Consider the following 27,792-nt stretch of genomic DNA (forward strand, 5'->3'; position numbering starts at 1 on the left):
AAGTTGGTTTGTATGAATGTATAAGCTTCAGCTAGGCGTGGGGATGAAGTTTCTTGCACTGTATCTCATTTGCTATGAACTGTGGCCAAAATGCTGTAGTTCAGAATCACAAGGGCAGTGACTGGAACTGTATTTTATGAAAGGGTCATTCTCTTGACTCCTTTTGCAGTACTCTTCTTCAGTAAAAAGTGATTTGTCTCTCTATTATCCTGAAATAAGAGACAGCATGATTCAGGAGTTCTTGTAGATATGCTTGGAATGGTCTTGATCTTCTGTGGCATCACGCTAGAATCATAGAATCCATAGTGTTGGAAGGGACCTTTAAAGGCCATCTGGTCCAACTCCCCTGCAGTGAACAGGGGCACCTACAGCTCCATCAGGTGCTCAGAGTCCCGTTCAGCCTGACCTTGAGTGTCTCCAGGGATGGAGTATTCACCATTTCTCTGGGCAACCTGTGCCAGTGCCTCACCGCCCTCACTGTAAAAGACTTTTTCCTTATATCCAACTGAAATTTACCTTCTTTAAGTTTGAAATCACTTCCCTTTGTCCTACCACCATGTTCCCCTGTGTTACTTTATCTCTTGTTATTATAACGGAGGCAGATAAGTTCAAATTAATCTAATTAATAATTTATACAAACTTTATTTTCTTGCTCTAAACTTTGTGCTTGTTTGTTATTTTTTTTGTTTTTCTGTGTAGAGATGAGAAATATAGTCTTCCAGAGAAAGTAAAAATAGGAAGGAAAACAGTGTCTCTGTTTACATATACACATGCAGTCGTTCCTTGTTGCTGGTTTTAAATGCCTTTTCTGAAAGCTTTACCTAAGTTCACCTATAGTTGTGACTTGGCACAGGGCTGAAGGATGAAGTTTACAGTTGATGTTAAGAAGGGTAGAGTAAATAATGTTTCTCCCTTTGGCAGCAGTTGGTAATGAGAAGCCAAGCTGTTAGCCATAAGCTGCTGCTGGTGATAGACGGGCCAACCTGTGATATGAGATTTTAGAAAAGAGAAGTACACCAGCTGAGAAAGCTGGAAGTTGTCCAGAACTGGTAACACAGCATACACTGTGAGCAATGGGGTGGTGGGAAACAATGACTTAGGGTGCAGCTGAAAGTAAGAGTGACTCCACAGCAAATGGAAAAAGAATAAACCTACATTTCTCAAGGGAAGAAAAAGATGTAATACAGGCATATCAAAAGAGAAGGTAATTATAGACTGTGTGCATTAATCTTCTGGAGATACTTAAATAGGCTTTCTCATTCCTCGCTTTCTTCCTTTATTTCTTTTTCTTTAAGAGCAGAAAAGGGTTTTAGAAATGTAAATGAGACAGATGTTTAATTTTTGCTATGACTGTAGCTGTGTTGGGTTTGTTAAGACAAAGCCGTGTGGAATGGTTTCACAGGTGGAGTGAGACATTCACTGTCAGTCATTTGTAGAAGTACAGCCCTGGAGCTGAATAGGCCTTCATGGCAGTCAGGCTGAGGCAGTGGTTTTATTTTAATTTTAATTTGTGTTTATTTAACGGCAGTAAGGAAGTTGGAACTTCTATTGGGATACTCCTTTAGGAAGAACCAGCAATTATTCTTACTGACAGTAGAGAAAAGGAAAAAAGGTTATTGCCATCCTAAAATAAGTTTGCTTTGTGGTAGAAATCCATACGTTCCTCACGGAGTTCCTAGTGAGACTGAATTAAAGGAGGGAATTCCTGGCAGAAGGACATACAAAAATAGGCTTTACAGGATTAGTTTGTTATGTTTGTAAGTAAAAACTTAAGAGCTAAGCGAAACTAAGTGGGACACTGCATGTAAATGTTCTGAACCATGTTTTATCAGTTAGTCAGGCAGACACCTGCATTTAAATGGACTACTGTGAATGGAAGTCATGTTGTTGTTTTTTTTTTTTTCTAACCATCAACTATGATAAGATTTGATGATGGAATTAGGCTTTGCATGACACTGTCAAGAAACAGAGCAACCTCACTGATAGAAAAAATGTGGCAGCTTCCAAACGAATTTTCATTGACTCATGAAGCCCTGTTAATCTAGAAGATCCTAATTTAAAGGTTCTATAGCAATTAGCTCCATAGAGACTTCTATAGAAGGCTCAAAATGTTACGTGCATTGTCAGCTGAATATTTGCAGTAGTCTCTGTGACCCATAAATTATTTTGATTATTTTAGAGGAGAACATAAGTACAGAGAAGTAAAATTCCTGTTATTTAGCTTTTCTGCTAGTATAAACCAAAGCAGAACTGAGTCCTGAGAGTCGTTTTTTCCTACTTTAACCACCTGCTGCTTCCTTCTTGTACTTCTGAATTAGACATGTGACATTTCAAGTTCCCAAAATAGCAAGCCCAGATTTCACAAGTTCGATGTTGTGGCTGAGCAGCTGGTGATATAAACTGATGTGTTAGATCAGCCAGATATCCACTTCTGAAAAACTGGATTTGGGACTGTACCTTGGAACACGTCAGGTCTCAGAAGACACAGCATAAATCATTAACCTAATTAAGAGAAAACTAAGAGAAAACAGAAAACCCTTAGGATTCCCCCGCCTTCCCCCCAAATCAATGTAAAGCAAAGTGAGAAATGTCTATAGTTCTCAAAGCCATGCCAAAGGAACCAAGCAGATGTGATCTTATGTATGTTTCAGTTCTTTAATAAGTTTTGAACCCACCAACCAGTGCTTCTGTATTTTTGTTTGCTTAAAAAAAAAAAAAAAAAAAAAGCAACAGAGAGAAGTTGGTAATTTTTCAGTAGGAAAGCCAGAGAGGATTCAGTTGCCCTAACTGTTTATTAGTTGGGTTTCTCCAGTGTGTTCTATCAAAATGATGAACCACTTCTAATTTTTCTTATGAAAAGAGCACTAACCAAAAGTAGATGTCTAGAGAATCTTATTAAGTTATGGCAAGTACACATTGATACATTTCCCTGAATATTCTCTCATCCTCCAGGAGTTTGTAGTCTAACTTAGCCACTTATGGATTTCTTTCATGAATATGCCTTTACTGGCACATCTGTAGGAAGTCAAGCTCCATCACTTTCACTTCTACTGTTGTCAGAAAAATTAATCTTTAATTTTTGATCATTGTTGCTGTGCTTCTGACGTTGATTCTGGGTATTATAAGTATCCTTATTTCCACCCTCTAAGAATCCCTCCACATAAAGGGTTGCATCAGTAGCTCTTTCTTTCTACTAGTGATGAACTTCAGGTTTCTGACAGGAGTGACAGTTTATTCAGGTGGGTTTGATTTGTGTGAGCATTCAGACATCCCCATATCAGATTGTGACAAGCACAGTGAGAATCCTCACAGTTAATCATGTTATCTGGGTGTTTGATAGCACAATCTAACAGGGAAAGACAAAAGATGTAGCCAGACACTTACAGCTGAAGGCGCCATTGGAGACCTCCTGTAAATATGTGAGGTGTTTCATTCCCAGAAGCAGCAGGCACAAGAAAGCTCACTGTCTGCTCTTTGTCAGTCAATGAGTTGTGTTACCTTCCTGCTGAGCTGAGTGCAGGAATGTGGTGCCATTCAGTGCAAGCACTTGAGCCTACCTGCAGCCTCTTAAATGCCATGTTTCCTGGTAGCAGCATCACCTCAGGGGAAGTTAACACAATGACCTGAAGATGTTTCAAAACACTGCAGTCAGGAAATGCGGTCCCCAAGAGTATAAAATAATTCTTGAAATATCAAGGGAGACATTGGAATCTTCAATGGGTGACAAATCTGTTGTTTTCTCCCCACATGCACCGTCTACCCATGAAACTAGAGTGTAAATTTGAAGATAAAAGGCCTGTTATTCTCTCACATTTTCCTTGTGTAGCTTGTGATCTCAGCAGTCCTACATATTTTGTCTTGAAGACACATATTCCAGCATATACCTGCTGGAATGTCAACAGTCCTGCTCTCAGATAAACTTTAAAAAACCCTTTGCATACAGTGCGTTTTCCATTCTCCTGCTTGATGTCCTATTGATATGAACTCAGCAATTGACACCATTACACAATATCAAGCTTTTAAAGCCATAAGCTTAAGGACTAGAGAGGTTAGTAAGAAACTGTGGCCAAATTTGCGCAAACAAACAGAAGTTTCTTGTAACAGAAATCAGCAGTAGATGTTCTTGTGGGACGTCTTATCACAGGAAATGGCAAGCCACAGGAACCAAGGCATTAAATGCTTGATTTCACATCATTGCATCACTTCAGTTCTCTATGATTCGAGAACAAGAAACTGAACAGTTGTAATCACCCATGATCTTAGAGCTGTTCCTTGCTTTTTGTGTGAGAACTGGTAACTCTGCAGAGAAAAAGATAATGGTCCATGTAAAGATGCTGATTGGGTCTCTGTAAACTGCTTTTAATTCATAGCCATGTATAATTTCAGAAATCATTTATAGCATAGTATGCCTTCACCTGCTTCTGTACTTTGTGGATTAGAGGCACTGGTTTTCTTGACGGGTATATAAACTACAACTTTATAAAGCCGATTACTGATGCAAATCTAACCTGAGAATGATTCCGTTATTATGATGATCAATGATATTATCATTGATGGATGCTTTATCAGCAGTTTTATAGATGGTATAGGGATAGTGTTATTTGAAATCTGGATGTCTTCCTCAGAAGTGATGAATTTTATCTACTCCTGACTACACTTTGCATTCAAGGATAATCGGCTCTCAAGGATTTTCTTGGCCAGTGGGTATAAAATGCCTAGTGTCCATGCTGTGACTAATATAGTTTTCTTCACAATGCCATTGAATATCTTTGACTTTATTGGCATAAGAAAACACAGGTAGATGTGGGCACTGCTAAAATGTCTGATAGCCTGCTTTTACCTTAATTCTGTAAATTTCACCATAGTGGAATCTGAGTCTTTCCCAGGTGGAGTGAATAAAATTGGGCATCATACTGTTCCAATCTAAATCTAATTTATTCATACTTACAGCCATGGGGTAGGGACAAGCTGTCCAAAAGTAGTAGGCTGGTGATTTTGTATTGTTTCCATGTCACACTTTACAACACATATTTCTCTGCAGTGTATGCAAAGGTTCTAATTCATTTTTGTGTGCATGTTTATTTACTGCTCTGGGGATTCTGCCATCAGAACATCCCATCTGGAAACAGCTTGTTTTCCTATGAATATGCTGTAGGGCAATCAATAATGCTCTGACTGGGCTTTCTGTAGGCATTCCTTGCCCTCTGGTTTCTTCCACATCCATGTCTACCACATGCAACTTCCTGCTGTTCTGTAGATGTTTTTTCTTACAATCAGTACACTGTTTTTTGGCTTTCCTGACCTCTCAATTCTTTGGTCTCTGGGGCACAGGATATCTTCTATTAAAAGGGAAATGTTATGGTCCAAAGTAGTTGTAGTTTGTGACTTTACCAGCCAGCGCTAGAAATGTCAGTCACATGAAGTTGCCGTACGGGACTCTTTGGGATCTCATGGTATTGTCTCTTTGCAGGGTATCATCGAAGCCTACAAGAGTGGTGTAGCCATTCAGGGAAACACTACTAGCCTTGACAGGTGGGACTTCAGCGGGTCTTTCTTCTTCTCCATCTCTGCAGTAACAACCATTGGTAAGAGTTTCCAGCTGATTGAATGGCCTTATGGGTGGCAGTGAGGCAAGAATGAGGATATGTTCTATTAGACACTGTTCAGCTCTGGGGGACTTCATGTTACTGGTCTATGTAGTAGAACTATATGGTTTCTCAATGGGTGACTACATAAGAACCTTTCCCAAGAAACAAGAAATGTTTTCTCAATGCCAGTGTAATAACAATCTCCATCTAGATGCAAGGATAATTAGCTCAGTATGTACCTCTATTAAAGTTCCTCAGGTTTTTTTTGGTTGCAACATAGTATTGCTTCAAGGTGATGCAATACTCCCTATACCTCAGAATGGCCTCTTGAGGGTCACCCAGCTCAGCCCCTGCTCAAGCAGGGACACACAGAGCAGGCTGCCCAAGGGCATGCCCAGGCAGCTTCTGAAGATCTTCAAGGAGGAGACCCAACAACTTTCCTTATACTTTCTCATCTCTTTCTCCGACCTAGTTCTGTCTGAGAGGTACAAGGTGAATTGTGCATTGAAGTGAGCTTTCTCTCTCACAAAGAGAGAGAGAAGTATTTTGAAAAGCTTTTATTCTACTTTATTCTCTCATCTCACTGGATGAGAGCCTGAGCGTTTGGGTAGAAGTCCCACAGTTGGATAAATGAAACAGTTCGGTTCAGTTCCAGCAAATGAGTAATGCAAAGCCATGAAGGAATGATGGAAATGGGAGGGAAGAGAATGCAAACAATAAAATGGATTTATGCACAGTGTAACTTAATGCAGATACTATTAATTATTGTCAGTGTGTATCCCCAGTCCCCCAAACCATTAATAACTTTCCCAGACATCTTTTCTCACTATGTAACTCAGCATTATAAAAACTGTGGGGGGAAGAGAATGTGGGGTAGGGAGAAAGTCATTCAACATATGTTAAAAAACAACAAAACCTCATGAATCTCTTGAGTTATGACACACCTGTCAGCTCTCTTCTGTTTCAAATGTGTTTTAGATTTGGAATTTTCTTTGTGCAGCCAGGTGGAGTTTTATTTTGAATTTTCTCTGACAGTTCTTGAAGATGCATGGATTTCAGAACATTAAGCCTCAAAGCAAGAGCTGAGACAGAGATGGTCGTGGGTTGTTTTTGGGTTTTTTTTTCCACTTAAAATTCCCGTGAACTAATTCCTGTCCAGGCCCCACCTAGACACTTTCCTGTGCGACCTGCTGTAGGGAACCTGCTTTGGCAGGAGGATGGAACTCGATCATCTCCGGAGGTCCCTTCCAACCCCTACAGTCCTGTCATTCCTCTCATTCTGCGATCTGCTCTTTAGCACGTGTTTTGTTCTGTGTGATGCCTTACCACGAGGTACGGGCTGCGCCAGATGATGGCAGTGGTGCGTCGCCAAACGGGGCTGCACGAGCTATGACTTTGCAGTGTGAAGCCCGGGCGCTTCGTTCCAGTCTCTGGTACAGTGACGTCCGTTCAGAGCTGCTTTGCTCCATCCTTAATCCCGATTCGTTTCTAAATTGTTAGAATTACCCTGTTTTACCGCGTCCAATTTAAGTTAACAGTTCAGGAGAATCAAATTTGTCATGTTCAGATGTAAGGGTTTTTTGTGATGCTGGCAGAGATCTAGACTAAGCACCTGCTTATCTTTTACTGATGTAAAGCTTTGTTTTTAGGAGACTTGCTAATGACTTTGTAATTGCTCAAGTCACGTCTACAAAGAGAACTTGGAACTGCTAGGCCTTGGATTTTCTTATTTAGGCTGTTTAGACTGTTAATTGACAACAGGTTAGTACATTAACACTGTAGGTGATGGTATGTTGTAGAAGTGAAAAGCACAGCTCCTCAGAGCTTCACCTCGAAAGTAAGTTAAAAGAACTCAGTGAAGTTCAAAGGAGTGATGCTCAGTAGGAAGCTCCATATGGAAGGCACAGCTATGGTGGAAATAGCACAATGGAGTTGTTTGTATGTATGTATGTATGTATTTATTTATTTATTTATTTATGAGGAGGCTGTGGTGAGGCTTTCAGGCTATGTGTGGTAAGGATGAGCCAGGCTGCAGGTATGGAACCACTGAAAGCAGGTTCAACTCTGCAGAATCCATGGGTAGTAGTTCCAACAACTGTTTGATAAATGCTTTCTGGCAAATGGCTTCAGAAAGAATAATGCTAAATAGTAATGGAGAAAAGAGATTTTAAAACCCTAGGGAGAATAAAGATTGTGGTGGAAAATTTGGAAGGTTCTACTCCGTGTGTTCAAGCTGCTGCACACTTGGGTTGATTGGTGTTTTGGTTTGGTTTTATTTTGGGCAGCTTATTTTCCATGCTCTCTTTCTGCAAGTGATGCTGTTCTTCCTTACTGGCCTCTTATACAATGTAATCTCTGTGAGGCTTTTACGTCAGCTGTTTTTTGGTTTGTTTGTTTTTTTTTTTCCTTAAACTTCTCAAACAGTGCTGCCATTATCTTTTACCTTATTCCCTTTGCCTTGAGATGCTCTTTCCGTTCTATCAGCTCCTGGTTCTGTTTCAAGCCCTTTGCCTCCTTCAGAAGACTTGTTGTGTTTCTATGAAGTCCTCACCAGAACTTCTCCCTCAACTACAGGAAGGGATGTTAGCTTCGTTCCCATTCATGCTGGCTGGGTGGTATCAACTGCTTTCCTCACTGACACAGTTGATACCCTTATCACTCATGATGCAGTCTCTTCTATGCTGTCCCTTTGTTCCACTTAAATCAGTCTCATCTATTTCCAGTAGTGATTAAAAGCTGCCTATAAATTTTGCTTAGAAAAAAAATGCAAGATTGTAACTTGCAGGCTGGACATGCTTGGTACTCTAATTCTGAAGATTCAAAGAAGAGATGTATGTACCAAAAGTTGCTTGAAGAGTTTGAAGGAGGGCTCTAAGTCCAGATAATTATTGATCGTAAGTTGAATGGAACTGCAATTAACTGGCAATTCTACCCATGGCAGGAAGTTGGAAATAGGTAATATTTAAGGCCTCCTGTAACTTAAGCTGTTCTATGATTGTAATTTTTCAACACATGGGACTAACAGTCAGTTCCTTCTCATCACTGTTTTGATATTCTTCATTGCCTCCTTTTTTTACATGTTGTTTACATGTTATGTCATCCCAAGTACCGTATGTTATCTCATTTTCAGTAGGAGATTTTTCTCTTTATCCTGAAGAATAATCTTGAGAGTAACAGTGAAAGTGATTAAGGAAAGATAAGCTAATTTTCAGTTGGTTTTATCCCTCAAACATCCTTATCCTCTGTTTGCTCTCTTCCTAGTTATCTTGGACTACCAGTGCACAGAGATCAAAGCAAGTTCAGAGTGGGGCACAAGATTGAAGTTAAACACCACAGGGTGGTGAGATTTCTTGTTGTTGTTGTTAGATGAAAGGAAAAGGACTTAAGATTGAGGTTGTTTGTGCTTGCTTAAAAGAAGGAAGAGTATTTTTCTCTCACAGCCCAAGTATCTTCCATTATCTTAGGTATGTGGATGCTGTTACCTAGTGCTGTGTCCCTATTTCCTGATAGCAAAGCAAGTATTCATTTGTATGAATTTAAGCATAAAATAAAGTAGTAAAAGCAAGGAAACCATCTTGCAGTACAAAAAAAAAGTGATGATAGCTCTTAGCAGCAGCCCTCCAAAGAAGCTAGCAAAGAGCAAGTAGAATGTTGATGAGTGTCAGATGGTGTTTCATATACTTTTGAGGATCATTAGTACTTTGGCACAAATTATTCCCATGGGGGAAAAACAACCAGATCAGAGCTAGCAAGTCCTGGCACTCCTGGCAGGGTAGGGTTTTAGACCAACAAGACTTTTGTCTCTAAAATTTTAATCCACTGTAGTGCTGACCAGTATGTGATGGAGCTCCTGTGCACTGGCTTCTGTCCATTGCGATCCTCTGGGAAATCCAGTTAAAACAAACATCTCAATGTCTCAAAGTGGAATAATAGACTAGGGTCACTTTCACATTTTAATCCTCTGGTTTCTCCAGGGACATTCTCTGCTCAAGAACAGTGCACCTTCAATGCATTGATCTTTTCCCTGCCCTGTGACATCCAGTAAAGCTGCTGTACAGGTTTGTCCAAGTAGGACACAACAGTCCATGGAACATCACCAAGGGATTATGGAGATGGTGTTCCTGCCAATGTTCTCTGAGCTATTGCCTAAATTCAGAGGAACATATTCAGTCTGCTTTCCAGCCATATGCCATCTTGTCCTGTTGGAACTAAGCATATTACACAGCCTCCAGTATGCATTAGTATACTGGACTAGTATAAAAGAAGGCTCCAGTACTCATCCTGATCTTCCACAGACGGTTTTAAGTCACAGACTCAAGGAGTGTGCAATCAAATGTTTCTGTTGCCTGTAACTCCATGGAGACAAAACTGATTAATAAATTGGCTCAAATATGTTTTTAATCTATTGAAGTAGAGATCAGTAACTAATATTATCACAGCACCAGTTAAAATTAATAGTGAGGGGCATCTCTTCTATACCCACTAACTACTGGAATCTAAATGAGGTCCTCCATGCAGTTCTAGAGATTCTAGGCCACCACTGCCATCTTCTCTACTTATACTGAACTTAAATCTTTTTTTCCCTCAATGCAACACATGAATTTATCATGAATAAAACTTTCATTTAGCCTAAATGAAAACATTCAAGTCACTTCTAAGAAGCGCGAGGAAATATGTTTGTGTCTTCAGAGAGGTGTTAGAGGAGGAGCTGGCAGAGTACTTCTTGCTAAGAGCTCATTGGATTGAGCACTCACTGAGTGTAGCAGAGGAGTGTGAAGTTTTTTCATGTATCTGGAGATCTTCTTAGCTGCCAACTGAAACATTTTTCTCTGGGCAATTAAATGTGTAATGCAAAGTAGTGTAATTATAGCAGTGGCATTCCTTGCTGGACTACCCAGCAGGCTTGTGGATCAGATGTTTGTTGTAAGGCAAGGTACCTAGCTCCCAGGCTTTTCTGAGTGTTTGATTATCCAAAGCAAAACACCATCAACAGGTGAGACTGAGAGCCCTTCCCTATTCCCACACAAGAACATCCTTTAACCCTGGGATTATGATGTTCTAGAATCTCCCAAAAAATATTTGAATGCTCAAACTTCTGATAAAGTTACTAGTTGGAGAAGTGACTCTTCTGCTGGCAGTTTTTATGAAAACGTATTTCTGTATTTTTCCCTCAACTGCAATTTGGTGAGTTTGCAGATGTCTTTCAACTCAAAGAGGATGCTTTCACTCTCTCCCTTCCCTCCCCCCATTCTAAGTGCTTTTTGCTAAAGATACTATTTTATGGCTGAGCAGTGAGAATTGGGTCCAAACAAGCCACCCGTTGTCAGTAGCAGGAAGTAGCAGTTGCACTGGCCAAACTGGGGCACAGTCATTGGAATACTGTCATTGGGGTGAAGAGAGAGATTTTTACTAATTTTCTATTAATCACACCTCAGTACCCTCCTCTTAACAAGTCATTGGAGCCTCTAAATCCCTTATGAAATGAATGTGTACAAGTTCACAGGGCTGGATGTCATGCATCCCAGGGTCCTAAGGCTGATGTGGTTGCTGAGCTGCTGTCTGTCATATTTGAAAAGTTGTGTCTGTCAGGGAAAGTCCTTAGGGACTGGAAAAAGAGAAATATAACTTCCATTTACAGGTAAGGGAGGGAGAAGGATCCAGGGAATTTGGATAATCAAACACAGAGCCTTATCTCTGTGACTGGGAAGATCATGGAACAGATCCTCCTGGAAGACATGTTAAGGCATATAAGGGATGAATGATCCAAGACAGCCAGCACAGCTTTACTAAGGAAAGGTTGTACCTGACCAATCTGATGGCCTTCTATGAGGGTGTGACAGCATTGGTGGATTATGGGAAGCCAGCTGATGTCATCCACCTTGGACTTCTGCCGAGCCTTTTACATGGGCTCCCACTACATTCTTATCTCTAAATCAGAGAGAGATGGTTTTGAAGGGTGGGCTATTTGGCAGATAAGGAATTGATGGGAAGGTCATAGCCAGAGCATTGTGGTCAGTGACTCTATGTCCAGGTGAAGGATGGTAATGGAGTCCATCTTGAATCTAGTACACTGTAGCATCCTTATCAAAGACATAGAAGATGGGATTGACCCTTGTCAAGTTTGTTGATGACACCAAGCTGAGCAGTGCAGTTGATACAGCAGAAGAAAGGTATGCTGTCTGGAGGGGCCTTGATAAACTCAAAAGGTGGGCTTTTTTGAGCATCAAAAGGTTTTGTACTTGGGTCAAGGTAATCCCAGATATTTGTACAAACTGGGAGAAGAACTTGAAAGTAGGGGTTTGGGTTGATGAAAAACTTAGTATGAGCCAGCAGTGTGTGCTTGCAGCTTGGCAGACCAATGGTATCCTGGGCTCCATCAGGAGAGAGATGGCCAGCATGGCAAGGGAGGTGATTATCTCCCTCTATTGTGCCCTGCTAAGGACCCACCTGGAGTACTGTGTCCAAGTCTGGGACTCTCAACACAGGAAGGTTGTGGTGCTTTTGGAGAGGGTCCAGAGGAAGGCTGCAGTACCTCTCCTATGAAGATAGGCTGAAGAAGCTGAGCATGTTCAGCCTAGAAAAAAAGAAAGCTGTGGGGAAACCTCATTGCGATCTTCCAATATTTAAAAGGAGTTTATAAACATGAGGGAAATCAACTTTTTACATCAGATAGGGCAAGGGGGAGTGGTTTTAAACTAAAGGAAGGGAGTTTAAGTTTAGATCACCAGGGAGAAGTTTTTTACTGAGAGAGTGATGGAACAGGTTGCCCAGAAAAATGGTGGATGCCCCATCTCTAGAGGTATTCAAGGCCACGTTGAATGGGCTCCTGGGCAACCTGGTCTAGTACCAGATCTGGAGGTTTGTGGCCCTGCCTGTGACAGGGAGGTTGGAACTTGATGATTCTTGAGGTCCCTTCCAACCCAAGTCATTCTATGATTCCTACATATAGGAATGTAGAGGAAAACTAAGCTGGGTTTACTGAAGCTGTGTAATAGAAGCACATATGTGAATGTGGATCTGGTCATTTAGAAATGAAATCACTCATTTTGCATCTTCTAAGGGCTGTAAGTTGGACTTTATTTCAAAATGAGCGCAACTGTACAGGATAATTCAGCTGCTTCGATGAGAACACTTGTACTTTGACCTCTGTAGTTTTTGAGCATCCCAGTATATCCCTCAGGGCAGGCATGTACAGGTGAGATCTTAGTTTGTGAGGAATGTGACACTGCTGATGTTGTAGATTATTTTCATCTCTGAAGTTGATGCAGATCTTCTGATCTATAGCCTACAGTAGTATAATTACCCTCATTCAATTTACGGTAATTCTCATTTACCCATTCCTTTGTGAGATGTCTAAAAACAGATTCATACAGAGTCATTGAATGACTTGGGTTGCAAGAATATACAGTGTATATATGATGACATGAATACCTATTTTTCTAGTCCAAAGGCAAGCGTCGATCATTAATCAGATATAAATTGCTCACTATTTTACAGAGTCTAAATTTTCATGTGCTGCTCAATCAAACCCTATATCCTGTATAAAAAGCTAATTGAATGTGGCATTTTTTTAATATATTTACAGCAGTTACTCACCAAATCTTTGAGAAATTGTCTTGAGCCTCTGAGCCCAAGAGTGCCAGGTAAATCATATGCAAAGCAGGTCTGGTGCTGTGCTAGACTTCTCAGTACACATTGGACCTTTGTATGTTGTTGAATGTAGTGTTCTAAATTAAATTAAATGTACAGAGTAACTTGAGATGCTGTCCATTCAGCAGCACCGTGTGGGATCTCTAAAATCCTGAAGGTGGCTGTGCTTCACTGAGTGACGTGACAGGCACCATTCTTTCTCTTCTTTCCTGATGTTTTTTTTTTTCCCCCTTTTACAGAGATTAGAAAGCCTGGAAAGCTATGGTTAAAAAGCAAACAAATAAAACTGTCTAAGCCTTTATATAGCTTTTCTTAAGTTGATATGGAAGGGAAAAAAGAAAAAGAATCTAAACCTGTGAAATGTTTGGCAATAGTATATATGGCTTATATTCAGACTTCAGCCTTACAGTAAATGTATCCCAGCTCTGTACCCTGGCTCTGGACGCATCTGAAAATCACCTTAAATAGCATGAAAAAGGAAAAATTGGAACCAGTCCACTGAGATGTGGCACAGTCAAAGTGATGCAAATCACACACATTGCTCAAATCCACTTGCATGGTAACATGTAACAGATTTATTTGCCTGCATGTCTATTGTTTATCACACCTGGCAGTCTAGAAATGGTGAAAGCTGGCAGAATTAACTCAGTAATTACATATAGCAGAGGGAGAAAAGTCTATAAGCCTGTAGAGTTGCTCATAAGTGAAGAACACTGTATTGGAGTTAAGGCTGCTCTACAGTCTTAATTTAGCCCCTTTGTTTGACTGTATTTCAAAACAACCCTTATTTATGTAACAGCATCCCATTCTTTCCCAGGGGCTCTGCAACTTCCCAAGCACAGACTGTTGGAGCCATTTCTTTGGAAATGCAATATGTGTTAAGATGTACGTTAAAGCCCAAGTCCCATAAATCATTCAAGCCTAAAAGTATTAGAGGTGAAGCCATCCAGATTGGAGGAGAAAAAAATAGTTTGTGGAGGTAGGAAGGAGGTGAAAATATTTACTGTAAGACAGTTTACTGCCAGACCTCTTCTCTGGTTTGGTTTTGTTTATTTAGTGCATAATTAACTGTTTGTGGAGTCATCTCTAGTGGGAGGAGGGGGGGGGGGGTTATCAGCACAGCGCTTGGTGCATAATGTCATCTGTTCATGATAGCATGTCATTCTATGTATCTGTTTGGTGATTTACTGCAGTCAGCATGGGGTGGAGATTAGTGAAAGAATGAGAACCCCATGCTTCAAACAGTGGATCTTTGTACCCATTTCTTTTCTGTGGGGAGCCCAGCCACTGGACTTCTCCCTTCTTTTATCCCAGGGTTGCACCACTTACAAGCACAGTAGCAATGTGTTACTATGGGGAGCACCTCCAGGTTTGTACCAAGCTAAAAAGCTGTGTGTGGCTGGCGGGATGTGTTCATGGCAAAAATAGAAGTTTGGCCTTGTATATGGAGGTGCGCAAATTATTAATGAGCAATAGTGATTTTGTAATCTAGTGAAGGCTATAGGTCTCTAAGTAGCTAAGTCAGTGTTGAAGTTTTCATCACATGCTAGTCCTTTCTCTGTATTAAAAAAAAAAAACTCTCTGAAAGAAACTGAAGTTAGATTTTATTTTTCTTGTTGCATAAACCACTTGAAGTTATGTTAAGTGTAGGTTTGCAAGTTTATAGGATATTTTAAAAATCAAGTGTGGAGAAAAAACAAATGTTGCAAGAGCACTGCTGAAAATACGATGATCTGAGCCATGATACAAGCAAGGCTCTGCTTGGTGGGCAGCGTCTTTTTTTAGACCACTTGATGCTTTAAAAAAAAAAAAAAAAAGGAGGGAGAGGGACGATAAACTTTCAAATGTGCTTCTTTCTTCATTGTTTGAAACTGAAGAATTTTACTTGGGCTAAATATATATATATATTTTTAAATTTATTGACTCATGGCAAACAACTTGACAATAAGGAATATTTGATGCTTGTGGCACAGAAGAAGAGTATAGGCAAGGAGGCAGTGGTAAGTTCACTAGTTCAGTGGGACAAAGGTAATATTACTAAAACACTATTGTTTTGATTCAGAGACCTTCTGACAACGATGCAGGATCACTTATCAGTGAACTTGATGCCAATAATGATTACAAAAATTGAACTAAACGGATGTTTTGCATTTACGTCAAATCCTAGCCAGGGCAGTGGATAGGGGAGAGGAAATTCACTGGTAAATGGGAAAGGAACTAAGTAAAGTTGGCAGGGGAAGAAATGTTATTTTCCAACGTACAATAGGATATGACAAACAATAGATGTAGTTTACAGTTATTTATAAAAACAAAAAAAAAAGATCCTTTTGGAACAGTAACCTTCTCTAACTTTAGTAGAAGATGGAGGTTCATTCTTCTAGAGGAGGAGAACAAGCAAGGAGAATGTTTCAGATTTAACTCCTCATTCCTCCCTGTTCAGGCTATGGGAACCTAAGCCCCAGCACTGCAGCTGGTCGAATTTTCTGCATCTTGTTTGCACTCTTTGGGATCCCCTTGAACCTTGTTCTCATGAATGAAATTGGACAGCTGATGTTGTTATGGGTTCAGCATAGTGCCCATCACCTAGAGGAGATGTTTCACTGGAAGGTAAGTAATGGGGCTAGGCATACTGCACTCTTAAGTTTGGGGAGAGAAAGAACACTGTTTGGTATTTCTGATCCTCTGACTAACAAGGACATACCTTCTTGGCCAAAAATGCAATAATGCTCAGAAATAATGGGAAGTGAATAAATTTCGTTATGACAGTCCTATGAGGTAAGGTTAGATAAGCTAATTTATTAGCTGATAGAACTTCTGTGATTAATGGCTTCCCTTCCAGCAAGAAAATTGCCAGAGCCTTAGAGCCATTAACAATCCTAGGATAGCTAGTTTGCTTATCAGTCATGGTTGGAATTACTTATTTAAGTTACATGGGAGCATTTGTGAAATAAGTTCTAAAATGGTATGACTTTTGGACTCAAGAAAAGGATGGCCAATTTGTGTTGACTGAGAGAGCCACGCTATTTTAGTGTAATGCTGTGAGTATTTGTGTTTTTGTGGAGCTTGATATCATCTTCAAATAGAAAATGAGCTTTACTTTCTATGACATCTTTCCTGCAATTCTTTGTGTTGTTGCTGTTGTTTTGTTTTACTAGATAAAAGCTGCCCTGCTGATGAAGACCTGTGCACTAGTAACGGGGTTGTTATTGTTCCTCCTGCTACCTCCCCTGTTGTTTTCTAACAAAGAAGGATGGACTTATGAAGAGAGTTTCTACTATTCCTTCATTACTCTCAGCACTATAGGATTTGGAGATTATGTGATTGGTGAGTAGTTCAAATGTAATTGCTTTTACCTATTCAACATCAAAGCCAAAAGTGCAGCATATCAAGTTCTCACCTTGACAGTCTTACACCACCAGCAATCCACAGGTATGATGACAAATCTGTTGTAGTGGTGTTGTATAGATTGGAGAAGGCACTATTTCTGAGATAGGACTGCCATGTGTGGAAGAACAGAGCAATCATTTCTGTGTCAATGAGTAATCTTTCAACATTCAGGTAGTCTATCTGTTGAGTGAGTGTGACACTAGACTGGAGTGCTGTTCTTAATCACAGCAGTCACCAATCACTTGGTGCACGCCACTGCACTAGCAATGTTTAGTTTTAAAGATGCTACTCTGCATTACCATTAACAGACAGTGACCATTTCTCAGTTGAAACCCCAGGTAAAACTTTCTAGAAGCAACTTTCTTCACTTAGGCATAGACTATCAGGCACCAAGCACCATCTAGTTTTGGTTGCCAAAGCATTTTGTTGAAGGAAATGGGTTTGGACCTATGCCTAATGAATTTGCTGAAACATAGAACACACCTTTTTGATAAAGACATTAACTATAAATTGATTATAGAAACATATGCACCCTTGAATGCCTGAAAAGCAGACTAAAACATCTTAATAATGACTCTTTATTTTCATTTCGTTGTAGTGCTTGCTTGATGCTTGAACAGCTTAAAGGTGGTTAGCTTGGTCTATAATGCATGAAAGTCCTGACTAGAGCTTGTCTAGACACACTTAAACTAGCTTGAATCATGTTAGCTTGAGCAAGAGTATCCAAATGGAGCTTAACAAAAACTAGGCACTTCAATATTCTGTAGACGTTTCTGAACTCTGCTGCAGCAAATTTCACTCAGTTTCTGGTTGATTTTGAAGCTCCTCTTTAGTACACTCTCTCACTTCCAGATGTGCCTTCATCTATCCGGTACCTTTGTACTACCATAAATACACTGGTATTCACTTATTCCCATATGAACGTGTCAGTGACCTGTGGTATGTAAAGACCAGACAATTTTGGCTTTACAATTTTGTATTTGTGGTTTATGACTCAATATAAAACTAAGTGAAGCCAGGGTATGCGTTCATGCTGTATTTTGTGACTGCCCACACTGTCTCCCCAGTTAGTGTGATCCCTGGTACTATTCTGGAAGGTACAGTTTGGGGAGTATCACATCTTGAGAGAGAGCTTTTGCCACAGCTGCTCTGTCTTTTGTGAAATATAAGCCAGACAATAGCAGTTCAATTTGGAGTTATAAAACTGGCTATAGAACACACTACTTAGTAATATTGATGTAGCTTCTCCTACTCGCTCTGAAATCTATTAATTTACCTTCAGTAAGCCCTTCTATTAGAAGCATTTTACTGTGTAGGTCCTAAACTGCTTTTCAGCTTCTCCTCCCCAAGACTGCATATATCAGATGATCTTCTAGGAAGACTCAAATAGTCATTTTCTCTTATTTTCATTTATTATTTAGAAGGTAACAATTCTTATACATTTTGAACCTGGCATTTGTGAAAGGTGCTTGTTTGCATGTTGAGTATAATACTCTCTATGACACGTGTTCACCCTGTAATAGTAAGCCAGCCCAAAGAGTATTTAGGACATAAGTGGTTGGTGAAGCCCAAGTATTTTTCAGCTACTAGCGGTAATCTCAAAATGCCTTGCAATCCCATCATACTGAAAATAAAATAAAATTAAAATATTACATATTATAAACTGTATGATAATACAGAATCAGTGAGTGCAATCTATCTCCACTAACTAGTTGCTACTTCCATAGTCTTATAGACCCTAACAGTTCAAAGACAGCGGTTTTGGACTCACCAGTCTTGGCAGGCAATGACAGCATAGAATTAGTAAGTACAACTGGTCATGGATGATAAACACCTAAATACCTGCCTCTCTGGACATCCCCTATCAACCTAGCCCTATGTATAAGTTTCACTGGAACTCAGTTATAGAGTGTGAGCTCCAGGTTTACGGAGGCACTGTCATATGTCACCTCCTCATACCCTGTCCCCAGAAAATCATGTGCCCTATAATATCTGTCATGCTGCAGGTATTCACTTACAGAGTTACAAACTTTTTTACAGTAAGGAAAATAAATAATGAGAACTGAGAAGCAGTGGAGTAGTCCATGCAGAGACTGCTGCAACTGGTTGGTATCTTGTAAATCTCTTGAGGTTTTTAATCGTCCCAGCCTGCTCTACAAATACAGCCTAGTCACTTCATAAGACTAAGCTCATTACTTTATTATTATTATCATTATTATTTTTAGTATTATTATTTTTAGTATTGCTATAGACACCATTCTAGCCCATACAAGCCTCTTAGCACTAAACACTGTGGGAATGCAAACCAAAATGTGACTCTGCTCCGAAGAGATCACTGACTTTTTAACTGAGCAATCAGACAACATGAACAGATAACATAATATAAAGCTTACAAGCAGGAGGTGGACCCAATTTTTTTTTTTACAGTCTGATAGTGACAGGACAAGAGGAAGTGGCTTTAAACTAAAAGAGGGGAGAATTAGGTAAGATGTTAAGAAGAAATTCTTTACTCAGGAAGTGGTGAGGCATAGACTGCCTGGAGGGGCTGTGGATGTCCCATCTCTGGAGTTATTCAAAGCCATGTTGGATGGGGCCCTGGGCAGCCTGATCTGGTGGGTGGCAGCCCTGCCCATGGCAGGGAGTTGGATCTAGATGATCTGTAAGGTCCTCTCCAACCTAAGACATTCTATGATTCTAAGGTTTGGCTGTAGTTAGAAGTTTTTGGGCTGCTTTGTGTCCCTTCCCTCACTTATGCCAGGCTCTGCTTGCAGGAAATCCCTGTTAGATACTAATATAGTATTGTAAAGCTGAGTGAGTGATGCATGGAAAAAAAAAAAAAAGAAACTGTACTCAAATGTGAACAGTTTAACTTACAAACAGCTCTGATTTTGGGTTTATTTTTTCATTATTTATCTTACTAGTTCTTAGTCTTACATAGGTAGGAATTGCTATTATTACATCATATTTATCTCCTTTCTCTCTGCTTTACATGAAATGCCTTCTTTGAGGCTGTCTTCACTCAATGTCGAAATGTTTGTGATGATTCTTTTGTAGGGATGAACCCAGACCGCACCTATCCAAGCTGGTACAAGAATGTAATCTCTCTTTGGATCCTCTTTGGGATGGCCTGGCTTGCACTAATCATCAAATGTTGCATCAACTTACTGGAGAGCTCCAGTGACTTCTGTCAGTGCAACAGGAAGAGCATAGAGTTGTCAGAAGATGTAATGGATGATGGCAAAAAGAATATGACAGGACTTCACAATGTAGAGACCTGCAATGACAAAGGCATAAAAGCAGGAGGACCAGGTGGATGTCACACCCACACAGATTCTACGGAAGCACTTTAGAGGAGAAACATACCTTTGGTGTCTCACATTCCAATACACCAGAGATCACTGCTTAGAAACGTGGGAATGGAGCTGCCCTGATGTTCACACTGGGATGCAAACCTGCTTGTTGAGTGTGAAATGCTTCTATTCTTAATAAAAAATGGCAGCAAAATATCTCATTTGTAGCACCGCCAAGAATTACCAAGAAGACTCTTGACCAACCAAAAGTAGATTTCTTTTTTTCAGAGATAATACCTACATTCCCACCTCAATATAAGGTAAACTTTGATATCTGCACCCAGCACTGCCTGCTGTCTTCTTCTTTGCAAACAAAGTTTTTGTAGCCTCCAACTGTATATATGGGATTTTGCAAATACCACAACTAGAAAAGGAAGCATAATTTAATACAGAAAGCAAATTGTATGTTGCCAAAAGGCTCAGTGGAAAAATATTCTTTTAAGCAAGCTGGCAGTGACTACAGATGATCTCCATCACTATGTGTTTTGTGCTTGCCAAAGGTGGTAATATATTTTTGCTATCTGAACAGCAATGAGGCAGAGATTGTAGAGGTGCCTAATAGGAATTGAATGTTTGGTTTTGTTAGGGAAATTTCTACATCAGAGGTCCACTAATATTAAAAAAGATAGTAAGCAGTTGTTTGTTTTTTGTTTTTCTTTTTTAATTCCAAAACTTATGCAGGATCATCCTTTGATAAGTATTATGTAGACTAGATATCATCTAAATGCAACAGTTCATTTGGATGTGTTTTTTTTCTTTTTCATGTTTTGGAAGTTGGAAAATGAAGAAGAGGCAAGAGTTGCTTTAATCAAAAAAACAAACTTAAGTGCCTTCAACATGATCAGGAGAGAGATGCTCTTATCAGGGGCTTCACATGGCATAAATGAATACTGTATTTGCTTGTTTAGGTCTTTTTATAAGCACAACTGTAATGCAAAACCTGATCATTTGGCACTTCTGTCAATTATGAACTGAAAAGTTTTAAAGATTTCCTTAAGTTCCCAGAAATTTTGAAAAACTATGCCATTTTAAGAGGCCCAACAGAGTCTAACTCCTGCTGCCATTCATATACCAATATCTGTCTTGTTTTCTTATTTCTGTTATGGTATTTGCATCCAAGAGCAAGTAGCATGACTAACTTTGAAGTTAGTCCTTGTACTCCTTGACCATAGGAGTAAACCAGAAGGAAGCATTTGGGTGAGGCTAAGCTTCTGCATTGGTCCTAGATCTTCACACAGAGAGAAGAAAGTGGGCAGAACACATAAGCTGTTGGAGCATGATGCCCATGAATTAGGAATATACATACCAGGGCTTCCAGCAATGCAGTGAGTGAAAATTTTGGTCTTCAGGAAGACAAGTTCTGGAAAACATATGAAAAAAAAAAGTTTCCCAAGTACGCCAGTCTGAACTTCCGTATGTTGTGGAATTGATTGTAAAAGAAAATGCAAGCAAGGAATCTGTAAAGTCAAATTAAGACTGTCAGCCTTCTTGTCATCAGCTTTTTGCCAACTCTGTAGTGATAAATGTTCTCTCAAGTACTTTTTCAATAGATAGCAAGAGGTAAGAAAGCTAGTTAATGGAAATTTCAAGTTGTAGTTGGGAAATCGATGCAAAATAAATAAAGCTGATTTTTTTTAAAAAAAAAAAAAAGTATTGGATAATTCCTTAACAGCTTTCTGCAAAATCTTTTCTGCTCTCCTATGTTTGTTCTCCTATGTTTTGTTTTGTTTATTTTCACTGTTGGATATACAAATTAGTTTTTTACTAATGTTCATAATGGGCTAGCCCACAGTAAGGCTGAACTACAGTTTTCAAACCTAAGAGAATCTCAATTCTACAACATAAAATGTGATACTCTTTTGCATCATCTTCCAGGTGCAAAACTCAGCAAATATTTCAGTATCATAAAAGCCAGATGTCCAGGGGATAATAGGAGTTTCTGTTGTCAAGGATGAGAATGGCTGTGCTAAATCTATTTAAGTTTTAATTTGAAATGTCACAGCTGTGGGTATTTTTACTGACTCTGCTCTTGCATAAAAGGGCTTAGCTTGAGAAGAGTTTCCTCCATTCAATTTAAATGTCTATTATATTAATCCCATGTATTTCAAAACTGTGTGTTTGTATTTGAGTGAGGTGTTCATAAGTTCTCTAGAGATTTGGGCACCCCATACCTACTGAAGTATAAACAGCTCCATGCCTTAGGACAGCTAATACTGCTTATGAGAGCTGGAAGGAGGAAGAACTTCAGAAGTAATCCTGAAAAAGGAAAAAACAGTAATTCTTTATGGATCTTAGTGCTTCCACTGTATGTCAGGGTTCATCAACAAACCTAAGCATGGGGCTGGGTCTCAAAGTGATTGATTATCTATACCAGCAAAGGTAAGGGCAAACCTTACTGATTCACTTCCTTCCTCAGCTATGCTCATCTATTGCCCAACAACTTCCCCATGAGTGTAGTCCTGCCACAAATTCTCCAATACAGCATACCTAGTGGGAGGAGGCTTATCTGAACTGCTAATTGATCTTCCAGAGCTGCAAGCTGCCTGCTTAGGTCCTAGACCACCTAAAAATATGAAATGAATTGTCCAAATAACACCCTGCCTGTGTTCTCTGATGGCCCATTAGTATGTTGTCATTTATAAGTAACCTTTTATTGACAGTTAATCAGCTGGATTATTCTCTCTCATTCCCTGCAAACTGCTCTGCCTTTCCCCTTTCTGTTCTTTATAAAGCTGTGGTTAAAGGGCATGGATGAATTTGTTCCCAGAGGGATGAAGAGTAAATGGAATTTTGCAACATCACAAAAACATCATCACCGATGTGCCTACCAAAATATGAAAGGTTATTTACTCAAGGGTAAAATAAAGAAAACAAAAGCATGGTGCTGTTATCATTCTTGTCATGGTGAATCTTCAGTCTCCTGTAATCTCCACTGGAAAATTACCAATGTTTCCTATTATTATTTTTATAACATCTCTTCCTGTTGAAATAAAAATGCAATTTCCATTAGTGATTTCAGACTTTCACTTTCACAATTATTCAGAAGTGAATTCTTCCCTGTTATTCCATATTTTTCTTGTAGAAGAAGAGCTGGAAACAGGTTTGGTTAGTAATAGTAATTAGTAATAGTAGTTGGATATTGATGTTACATAAATATTTACAAAGACATTTCACAATCACAAAGAGCATAATGCCCTTTTGACCTTTGTACAGTTTCCCAGGAAATGGACACCTTTAAGAAACAACTTTAGCTGCCCCCCCCTCCCACACACACAAACACACACACACACACACACACACACACACATTCAAAGAACAAATCCTGGTTCCAGGCTCTTTTTTTCATGTTGGCTCTTTCAGTTGGTCCAAATGAGGTGTTTACCCCTTGGGGAGAGTTATGTCCAGAAATATGTACTAAGATGCTACAGCAACATAGTACAGACTGATCAGAACTGTGTTTCTAATAATCTAGTCGACTACAGTATTTTAAGATCCTTATACTGAAACAAAAAGCAGAGCTCTTTTTCTATGCTAATCTCTGGGTTTAAAAAAAAAAAAAACAATCCAGGATGTTATTTTTCTCTCCATTGTGGGCTGATGAGATCTTATCTCACAACTGATATCTTATCTTACAGCTGATATCTAGCTCAAGTTAGAGCTAAGATTGTCTGCCTGGAAAAGAAAAGGCTCAGGGATGTCTAATCAATGTCTACATGTTTCAGAAGCTACCAAGCAGATGGAGCCAAGCACTTTTCAAAGTTGCCTGGTGCCAGGACAAGAGGCAATGGGCACAAACTGAAATGCAGGAGGTGCCAATTGAACATCAGGAAGCACCTTTTTACTATGAGGATTATCAAATGTTGGCACAGGTTGTCCAGAGAGGTTTTGGAGTCTCCCTCCTTGGAGATGCTCGTAAGTGATATAGATGTGGTCTTGGACGTTGGCAGGAGTTGGTCCAGATAAGATCCAGAAGTTCCTCCACCTCAGCTGTTCTGCATTAAAGTTCAAGCCAACCTACTGCTCCGTAGTCCATGACTGTTACTGGTTTGCAGCATCTCTTTAAACATACAGCTCGCACTCACAGAAGAGTGAGCATTTAGTTTACTCCACAAATAAATATTCCGGCTGATAGAAGAGGGGAATATAAAGCAAAACATATTTTTTAATGCGTTTATGTTGTGGCTTGGAGAACCATGTGCTTAGTAGTATCTCTCGTTGAATTAATCTTGGCTGTGTGAGGTGTATGGCTCCAAATCTATTGCGAGAAAATAAGGCTATTTTTCATGATTTCTTCTTCAGCCTTCCTTCTAGTCTTATTTCTGCCTGATTGCTCTAGCTCCTGAGAGAGCTCCCTCATCATTCTCAGGCTAAAATCAGTCCTGCTCCTCTTGCTTTTCTTCTGTGTGCTCAGACTCTTCTGTGCTACACAGAAGGAAGAATGTCCTGCAGAGTCCTCTTCTGTGCTATATCATGACCAGCATAGTATTAAAGGCAAAGAGAAGGAGAAAAGCAGAAGATCTGCAGGATTTCTTGCTCCAACTCTTTTAATGAAATGAACTTTGGGATCCTGACTCTGGAGAGTGTTGAGATCTCCCCATTTTCTGCATGAGCTTTGAGCTACAGCTCTTCTCCACAAGAGGAGCCAAACTGCCTCAGATAGCTGGAAAGCTACAGCTTTTTGTCAAATATGCTCCAAGCTCCTTTAGCCTGTGGAAAACCTGAAAGAATGAGCAATACTTAAAGGTTTCAGTAAAAGCCTGAAGGAAGGTTGTGGTGATGTATTCACACACGTTTGTCTTCCTTCTGAGACAGCATTAGTTACAGTAATCCAAAAAGTACTGTACTGCAAGCAGTGATCTGGGAAACTGAGAAAGAATTAATCTTCCCTGGAGACCTCTCTGGAAATCCAACATCTCTGGATGTTTTAGCTATTTTTGTGTTGTTTTTTTTTTGTTGCTTTTTTTTTGTCCATGGTACTGTTACCTCTTGCATTCAAAACTCAATTTTTCAGCTGAATAGCAATATTAAGGCATGAGGATTGAAAATCTGACCTAAGAGTTTGGAAAATTGGGGCCTATCACAGAATTTCTGCGTGATGTCACAAGTATGGATACTTATATTCTATTTGCATTGTCCCATAGAACCTGGGAAGAGCAAAAGATGGGTGCAGAAATAGCTGATTAACTCAGGTAGCCCTTTTCCACACAGTGCTGTGCTGTGATTCCTGTGGCAGAAACAAGCATCTGTGTGTGGCTTTTCTGTCTCTGAAAACCAGAAGTGCCCCAAAACAGCCAGGGAAGAGGTGGAAGTCACTTAGATCAAAGAGACATAGGTTCATGTTTCTGTATGACTAAAATCGAGGAACTGAAACCTGTATCGCAGCTAAGGCCCCAAGCTAGACAGGATCTAGTTTTTCTCAATTCCCTGAGCTAAATTTTCATTTCAGGGAAAGAAGAGAGACAGGTAGTGGTGTACTCTGTAGTTCTCTTGTAAAGGTGTGGAGATGTGGAAACAAGACATCTAGGATCCAACTCAACAAACATAATATAGATGCACAGTGTGGGACAAGCACACCTGCAGAGCAGGTACCCAGTAGCTCAGGAGGAGCAGAGGCTTGGCCCCAAAACCCAGCTGAGCACTTTCTGAGTAGCTAGTAGCAATTCTGAGAAGGTCTGTAGCCCCTTAATAGGGAATGAGGCACCCATAGACAGGTTGCCACTGGAGGGCCCTAAGGGTGCCAGCTGCAATACAGGACTGTGGAGTGTGGTTGAGCTCTGCTGCATTCAGTTCAGTTATGTTAGACATGAATGATCTGTTTTAAAGAGCGAAGCTCTACATACAGATAGAACAACTGTGAAATGTCATTGCACAAATAAATGATGCACAGGAAAAGAAGTCAAGCTGTGCAGTCTCTGGGTAGGTGAGCAGGTTTTGCACCTATAGTCTTGCACACTGCTTGCTTTGCAATGAGAGGGAGCTGTCAGGGACTGCCAATAGGAGCTGTGCTCCCAGCCTTGCCCTCCCTTATCACATTTCTAAGCAAAAACAGCTGATTAAGCAGGGTCTGGTGGACTGACCTGACATCTAGTTTCAGATCTGCTTAGAATGGGATCATTTGTTGATTCATGTTCAGTAACAAATACAGGCGCTAGCTTTCAAGTCTGCTGCTCCGGACTCCTTTGCTCTGATGGGTACTGGTTTTGTTTAGCAGTCTGCTAATTCTGTGGGTCACAGCACTTCTAATCTGAGCAGTGAGAGATGTTGAAACTGCACACAAGCAGACACATGCAGTAAGGTAGGCGCAGATTTTTCAGTGCAGTCAGTTACGTGTATGGGAAACAGTGAAGCTGAGTGAGGGCAATATATGATCATATTGTAGGATCATGCTGCTGGACTAATTCAAACCTTATCTACACAAGGAAGTGTTTGCCTGTTCACTTCAATTGGTATAATTATACCAGGAAACCCTCCTATCAAGTATAATGCTCATACTACTTTTCCCAGGGAAATACGGGCTTATCTTGTTGGAATAAGTCCTGCATTCACTCTCTGCACCAGCACAGTTAGGCTGGCAAAACTTCGCAGAAGGACTAAGTTCTCTCTTCAGCCTTTTATCTCTATAACTTAGCTTTGACACTCTTAAGACAGAATTAATTTTCCCTATCTTGTAGCTCCCAGAAATACTGGCAGAAGTCACTGCTTAAGATTTGTACAATTTTTTCGGAAATAAGACTGCATAGATCACATAAGGAACTCCAGGCTTGCCTTATCTCATCAATCTCTAAAATCTTTCTGTTAAAATGCTTCGTTTAACTTGAAAAAACTTTATAATGTTGCAGATATATTTATGTTAATGATCAGCCAAAGAGTTCATCTCATCTGATATTATGCATCTATATATAATTTGATCAAAGGCACTTTAAAGGTATGATTCATCCAACCCACTTTTAAGACAAATTTCACCTGAACAATGTATATAACTTTCAGGCGTTTCTATAGGCAGCCTTGGCATCATGCACATTTAGGAGGTAGATGAGTCACATTCTAGAGATCTTTACTCAGCCTGCATCTAAGCCACCAGTTGTTCTTCTTCCATGTTGATGGAAATAACGCAATCACTTTTGCTTTTATTTTAGGTCACTTCTCACTTGGCAGCTGTGTGATGTTTGATTTGCAAACACTCTCAGAGGAAGGCTCAGCCCAAGCCAATCATTTTCTTTACCAAATATTAAGACAAACTTTTTTTTTTTTTTTTACCTTTATCTTTTTATTTCCTTTTTGCTTTTTTTTCTACTTTTTCACTCCAAAATGTAAGCTCTGGGCTCAAACTACTTATCCCTATACCTTCATATGTTTGAAAATCTCCTCTTTCCACACTTCACATGGGATTTTTATGTGGTTCTGTGCCTGGTTTTGTTGGAGGTGAAAGTTTTCTAAAACACTTCTTTAACAAGGCAATCATTTGGGAAGCTGGAAAAGGCATGACCATGTCTATGCCGTGCAATTCCAGTGTATGGACTAAAGCTGATCTTTTGCTTCCCAGGTTTCTATGCGCACATAAACACTTTGGAGAAACTAGATTTGGCTTAAAAGCAGTAGGGCAGTTTGGAAAGGCCCTTCTTCCTATTTGCTCTGCACTCTGGCTATCATGCTGGTGCTGCTAGCTGCAATACTGCTGGTGTAGGCGTCTTTGCACCCAGGATGCATTGCGTGATGCAGACACTCTAGCATGCATCACTTGAAACTGCTGTCACCCTCATTCATTAGCATACAATGGAGAGTTCTGTTCTTACGAGCCTTCATGTGCTCTTCACATT

General features: G+C 39.9%; 1 protein-coding gene across 1 annotated transcript in view; it reads left to right on the forward strand.

Annotated features, from left to right (window-relative positions):
* KCNK17 (potassium two pore domain channel subfamily K member 17) overlaps positions 1–22,954 on the forward strand; it is a 28,335-nt gene extending 5,381 nt beyond the window's left edge. The window contains exons 2-5 of the mRNA XM_085219427.1: positions 5,471–5,585; positions 15,679–15,845; positions 16,394–16,562; positions 19,680–22,954. Of these exons, the coding sequence (XP_085075553.1) occupies positions 5,471–5,585; positions 15,679–15,845; positions 16,394–16,562; positions 19,680–19,975 (747 nt within the window). The 3' untranslated portion in view covers positions 19,976–22,954. The remainder of the gene's footprint in view (positions 1–5,470; positions 5,586–15,678; positions 15,846–16,393; positions 16,563–19,679) is intronic.
* Positions 22,955–27,792: the final 4,838 nt, after the last annotated feature.

The sequence above is a fragment of the Meleagris gallopavo genome, chromosome 2, assembly GCF_905368555.1.
Source record: "Meleagris gallopavo chromosome 2, MGAL_WU_HG_1.1, whole genome shotgun sequence".
Taxonomy (NCBI): domain Eukaryota; kingdom Metazoa; phylum Chordata; class Aves; order Galliformes; family Phasianidae; genus Meleagris; species Meleagris gallopavo.